Raw genomic sequence first — 6,178 nt, 5'->3', positions numbered from 1 at the left:
CAGCTGCACTAATTGCAGACTCTGTGATGGCAGATGCTAGAAAAAAAAACAAAAAATCAGGTCCAAGCCTTCCTCCAGCTGCCTGCAGCTTGGCTATTTTTCACCCATTTTCTCTTGTGGATTTAAAAAAAAAGAAGAAGAAGAAGAAGGAACCCTGCACTGCACAAACATATTAATAAACAACAGTTGTGCTGAGCCGCAGACAGGCTCCGAGCCATCAGCTCAACACAGGAAATAAAAAAGGGGCTGCACCACCTCGCAGAGGGGAGATGCCCAAGGTTCATACATTTCCTATGAAAATATCTGTGGTACCGTTTCCCCCCACTGCTTCTCCAGGCCCAGCACACAGAAGGGCCAAAGCCCAATTCACATCACCAGGCCCAAGCTCCCATCACGCAGACAGCTTCCATGAAAACAGCTGGCTGCATTCAACACGTTTTCTCTGCAGTGTAAGCAAAGAGGAACTCTGACGGCCTCTCTTACCAGAGGTGCTCTCTCTCCAGAAGGGAACAGGCCAACTGTTTCTGCACGAGCCGTAGCTCAGAGTCTTGGCCTGGTTTGTTTAAGAGGTCTGCTCTGGTACAATTACATTTTTGGTCTCAGCTGACAGATGGCTGGGCTGAGACATGGCCGCTGAGCAACTGCCAAGCCTGTCTAATGGAATCAAGGATGCTCTCCTGGAAGCACACCCCGGCTCCCTGCCATCAGATCCCAAAAGAAAACAACACCGGGCTAAAATCATTTAAACCCCCCATTTACTTGCATCTTCTCACTAATAAGTAGCCTTAGACCGGCTGCGGGAGCTTCTGCACGGGGGCGGGGGGAGGGCTTTGCTGTGTCAGATACAACAATACCATTTTCCACCCATACCCCTTACTCCAAACAGTGACCACCAGTCCCTGGAGACCCCCTGCTGTAACTAGAGCAGCAGTTGCTGGTGAACATTTAGCTGCCTATCACTGCTCAGATGAGGACTAGGAGAAACGCCTGCATTATAAACGTTCCCTACAAGACAGAGAAGCCACCTGAACTTATCAAAAATGCAGCTATTTTTGGCCTTGTCACCACTGATACCAGGTACATCTGCCAGAGGCAAGTCAGCCAGTGGTGAAGGCCTTGCTGTCATCACTACCTGCAAATACTTGCTAGCATTGCATGGACATCTCACTCATAGTCCTAGTGCATAAAAGAATTCTGCGCCTACAAACAAGTTTTTCTTAACCCTCCCCTCTCCCCATAACAGGCCCTGAGATTTGGGACAGCAGAAGAATCAGGGATCTGTGAAACAAACCCTGGGGGAAAAAGTATTTGGCTGAAAACAGACTTAAATACAGACTTTATATCAACTGGTTAAAAAAGATGGAGTCAGGCCAGAAATCATTGTCTCTACCTGGTGCAGCACATTCCTAGAGAGCAGAAGCGTTCCTGGGTGCTGTATTTTCCTGGGACAGCAAGTCTTCTGGTTGCTCGTGGTACAGCTGCAGTTCTTCTCTGAACCCCAGGAACCTTTTCTTCTCTTTACCCAAATGGAGAGAGAAACCCCATTTCTGTTGTGTTCCAGGAGCACCGTAAGCTCTCCTTGAAAACCAGCTGTAACCCCCAAAGACAGTTCAGTTCAACACTGAGGGCTAGGGGCAGCAGGAAAGAATGAGCCATCTTGTATAGCTGTGGCAGTGGCCCTAGGTGTACAGAGGTCTCGTTGCCACCTGGAAAACAAGTCAAGAGCTCCATCCCCTATCTCATTTCGCTTTACATGTCCTCAACGCTCCACTTGTAGGCGAGCTCCTGGATGGCCTTCTTGCTGGCTAGTCTAGCAAAGCGCTTCTGCTCAAATCCATTGGACCTGTAAAACAACACCCAGAACAGCACATGTGGGTGTGCAGTCTGCTTCATCAAGCCATTTCCAAGCGCATGAAACTTTCTGGCAAGGCCAGATGACTTGGGACGCCCTGCTCCTGATCCCTTCCCTGGAGTTGCCGCGCCGGTTCAGCCCGGATCTGCAGCTAACACAGCTGGTGCCATCTGCTGGCAGTACAGCGGCCTGGCAGCACAAAAGCCAGAGTGGCAGCCTGCGCCGCTCTAGCCTAGGCCCTTCCCAGGTGCCTAGTGACCAACACAAACTGCACGTTACAGATTTCCCCCCACCTGGAGATTCTCAAGTTCATCAAGCTGCACAAGAGCCAGAAGCCTCACAGCATGCAGATCACCGCATGAGGCATCTTCCATGTCTTCCTCTGGGTTATCACAGGGACAGAGGACTGGAAGGCACCCCAGATCAGCAAGCCCAACACCCTGCTACTGTGACACCTCTGCACATGGTCCCACCCTTTAAACTTATTAAGCTCCTTCTTCAGACCAGCTAGACCGTGGGAGAGTTAGGGACTTCTAGACAGCAAGCTCTACAGGGCTGAGCCTTGGTTACTACTGCTGCTGCTGCTGTGCTGGGCACTACTCAAACAGCCCCAGAAAAGCTTACCTGTCCACCCCGTCCCAACGATAGCCAGGCCATATATTAAACCTGTTAAGCGGAGGTGCTGGTCCACTGTACCTGGGTTTCTCTAGATAAAAAGAACAATAGAACCAGTTACTGTTTTAGCCAAATGAGTTATAGTCAGAAGCACTCAGAAGTATGTACACATCAGTACATGTCAACTAAAGGCAGAGCTAGAGAGACTGCTAAACAGCTCTCCCTCATTTGTGGAAGGAGCTTCCAGACACACATGCACCATCCAGTCTAGCTCTGTGGATTTCTACGTGCACTCAAACAGAAGGAAAGGTGGAGAACCTAACACAGCTAGTGCATGTCCACTTAAGGCACTGCTGTCTTTAAGCCAGCCAGGAACAGTACCCACCAGGCACCAGACTGCCCATTACAGGGAGTCTGTGCTATGTACTGACAGGTCAGTGCACTACTGGAAACCCACTAAATGCATCTCAGCACCCCAACCTTTCTTGTCCTTGCTCTCTTTTGCCTTCCTCTTTTTTATGAAGTTGGCCATGGGGTCTCCTTCTCTCTCCTGCTCCCGCAACATCTGATCCAAGTCCTGGTCATCAATATAACGAGCTAGGGGCTTCTGCATCTCCTTAATTGCATCCTCCACATTCTGCTGCTGCTGTTTGCTCTGAGCCAGGCTGGAAAAGAAACACACAAAGCCTCACATTAGAAAGCAGTCAGAAATCACCGGACACGGCTTGCCGCTTCCTCAGCACAGCCAACAGACGGCAAAGCAATCTCTCATGATCCACACCTTAGTGGGGTGCGGGAAGCTTGAAGGGATCTGCAAGAGGATGTGGAACATCTGGTAATCAGAACCATACTGCCCTTCTGTGCAGGGTCTATGGTCACTAAGAAGCCTCAAGTGGACATGCAACTGTATCACGCAAACGTGCACTACAGCACAGGGACAAGAGACACGCACTCACCCTTTGCCCCACTTGGCATATTGCTCATCTTTGCTAGCCTTCTCCTCCGCTTTCTTCTGCTGCTCAAGTCGCTCTTGGGCAAGGTCTCTCTTGCGGCCTGACTTGTCTCGGAAGACAGTTGCTGCATTCTGGGATTCATCTGAGGGCATCAGAATTTCAGGGTTACTCACTGTGGACTACTTCCAGAACCTCAGCAAGCAACATTTGGTACTGAAATGCACCTCAACCCTGCTCACTGCTGTAAGCATGCCCGCTTCACAGACATCCCCAGGCAATGACACAGCAGACACCCCAGCTTCAGCACTCAGCCCCTGAACCCCTACACAAGCTGTGGTTGTTGGCTGATCCCTCTGGCCTCAGTCCAGCCCTGCTTGTTGAAGATCTAATGAACCCATCATAGCCCACTACAGAGGCAAGTCCCAGCCACTTCTCCCTTCTGTGTTCCTTCATGGGGACAGTCCTTGGGGCCCCACCATTGATTCTTCTTTTACTTCACAAACCCTGCACCTCCACTCTCAAAGGCTGTTCAGAACATCTAGGTGCCCCCCAGGCCCAAACACACCCCACCAGGATGAGGACTGAAGCAGCATTAAGAGTCACTCTGCCAACAAAAAGGAGCTGGCAGCCTCCACACCCTTTACCTTCCAAGTGCTTGTTACTTTTATCCCGTCTCCTGAGCTCCTGCTGTTCTTGCCGCAGCAGATCAGCCGACACCAACCCAGCTTTTCCCCCGGACAGCATCTGACTAGCCTGCAAAGCAAAAAAGGATCCTCCTGAGTTACATAGGCTACCAGCTGCTGGCCAGTGAAACAAGCTGGTGCTCTCAGAGCACTTCTTAGGAGAAACGGCCATCCCATTGGCACAAAGTGGCTCCACTGCACCCAGTCTGAGCAGCACATGAGAGACCAAGTGGGCCACGACAACAGAGCTCTCCTCTCCCTGCCCTGGAGCTATGCTCATTGCTAGCTGGGGGTGAAGCACGCTGGCAGGGCAGCCTAGCAAGCCTGTATTTTGCAAGCTGGATGCTACTGGATTTCTCAAGTTTCCAGACCAGCCACCACATGAGTTTTGCAACTCAGAAGCTAAAGCCCACATCCTTACTCTCTGGCCTTCTCTTCTCTCTCTCTGGGGAGATCCTTTACAGTCCCGTCCTCGAAGAGGTGGTGAGAGGTCAGAAGGGCTCCTTGAACTGCGGTGTTTCTTCCCAGAGGCCTGACTCCTTCGGGGAGGAGACAAATCAGAATCTGAAGACTTGTCCCGAAGCCTTTTGGAAGGACCAAGACCAGGAGGGGAGTCACGATGCAAGTGGCCTGGCCTGAGATTTCTCCGTGGTGGGGAAAGGTCTGAATCAGAGTTCTGGGCACTCTTCCGTGGTGGCGAAGCATCCGAATCATGTCTCTGGAGCCTGTTAGAAGACGATGCCTGCTGGGACTTTTTACTGCCTGGAGAATAACCTGCAACAGTAGAGGGAGACTGAATTATAATCCAAGGAAAACAAACTCAGGGGCCACGTAAAAGACTAAAAAGCTGGTTCACAAGGCCCCCACTACAAAGTTGAATCAACCCGCTTGAAAATTGAACCAAGGCAAATCAAACATGCAGATGGTTACACGGGCACAGCAGTGGCTGAGCCCTGGACATTTCCCTTCTTATCAAACCACAGCCCCAGCAAGCAGGGACACCTGGGGATTCAGAAAGTTCCTTTGTTAGATAAACACGAATACTGCTAAGTACCCATCCTCTTCCAGTTAACGAGGGCAACACAACAATGCCAGTTGTGTCTACTTCCCACTAGTGCAAGGTAAAGCCCAGCTCTGCCATCAGGACAAAGGGGGTATTTTCAATCTGGGTGGCTGACAGCCACAGCAACAAGCACCAAGCAGCATATCTGCTGGCAGAGATAAGCCTCACGATCCTCCTTCCCCAGCAAACATAGTAGCACCACTGGTCTCACCTGAGCTGGGATATGAAAGCAGACAAGTTAACATATTCAAAAGACACTTTTTCCCTAGTAAAAGGCAGGGCCTAAGAGAAGAGGAAAAAAGCAAGAGAAGCAGGGCAAGCATGTTTGAACCCTCCTGCTTCTGCAGGGATTTTTTTCTTCTTACGCATGAAATAGCCTTTTCCACAGCAGCCCTGTCCAGTGACTGCTGTCATGATCTTTAGCCCTTTGCTCAACCTGATGAGCAGAACAGGACTGTGAGAACCAGCCTCACTGTTCAAAGCGCTGAAGTAGAGGGCATTTTTGTTCCTACGGTTGGGCAAGCAAACGCCCTACCACCTGTAACCTACCAGGAGTGTGAAAATGGATCCAATTCCTGTTACCCTTGCAGGTACAGGGAAACACAATCACACAGCAGTGCCTTTAAACACCAGCCTGACAGCAACCTCCTGCTCTAAGGGCAAGGAAACAGCACAGCATCTCGTGCACATGCCACACTTGCCTCTTGTGCTGCTTGGCCTTTTGGGCCCACTTGGGGACCCAGGCCTCTTCCTCTGGGGCAGCGATGTTTCTAGCTCAGACTTGTGTCGGTTCTTCCGAGGAGGTGAGAGATCTGGCGTAGCCTGGCGCCTCTGGCTCGAGGACTTCTCCAGGAAGCCAGTTTTCGGAACAGATCGTCCTCCTGGCAAGGACCCATCTGCAACTCTGTTGCCTTTTCTACCAGACACCGAATGAACTCTCTTGGGAGAATCGTGGCGGCCCCGGCGCGGTGGCGAGGGGTCGGGCGAGTCGCGGCGGCCCCGGCGCGGCGGC

At 51.2% G+C, this 6,178-nt stretch overlaps 1 protein-coding gene across 1 annotated transcript in view; it reads right to left on the bottom strand.

Annotated features, from left to right (window-relative positions):
* BUD13 (BUD13 homolog) overlaps positions 1-6,178 on the bottom strand; it is a 9,886-nt gene continuing 3,708 nt past the window's right edge. The window contains exons 6-12 of the mRNA XM_019511775.1: positions 5,868-6,176; positions 4,525-4,877; positions 4,065-4,173; positions 3,424-3,562; positions 2,948-3,132; positions 2,477-2,558; positions 1-1,843 (exon numbers count right to left, since the gene is read on the bottom strand). Of these exons, the coding sequence (XP_019367320.1) occupies positions 1,750-1,843; positions 2,477-2,558; positions 2,948-3,132; positions 3,424-3,562; positions 4,065-4,173; positions 4,525-4,877; positions 5,868-6,176 (1,271 nt within the window). The 3' untranslated portion in view covers positions 1-1,749. The remainder of the gene's footprint in view (positions 1,844-2,476; positions 2,559-2,947; positions 3,133-3,423; positions 3,563-4,064; positions 4,174-4,524; positions 4,878-5,867; positions 6,177-6,178) is intronic.

This window comes from Gavialis gangeticus, unplaced genomic scaffold (assembly GCF_001723915.1).
Source record: "Gavialis gangeticus isolate Ggan-Ray unplaced genomic scaffold, GavGan_comp1, whole genome shotgun sequence".
NCBI classification, from domain to species: domain Eukaryota; kingdom Metazoa; phylum Chordata; order Crocodylia; family Gavialidae; genus Gavialis; species Gavialis gangeticus.
This window is presented reverse-complemented; position numbering and strand designations above follow the sequence as displayed.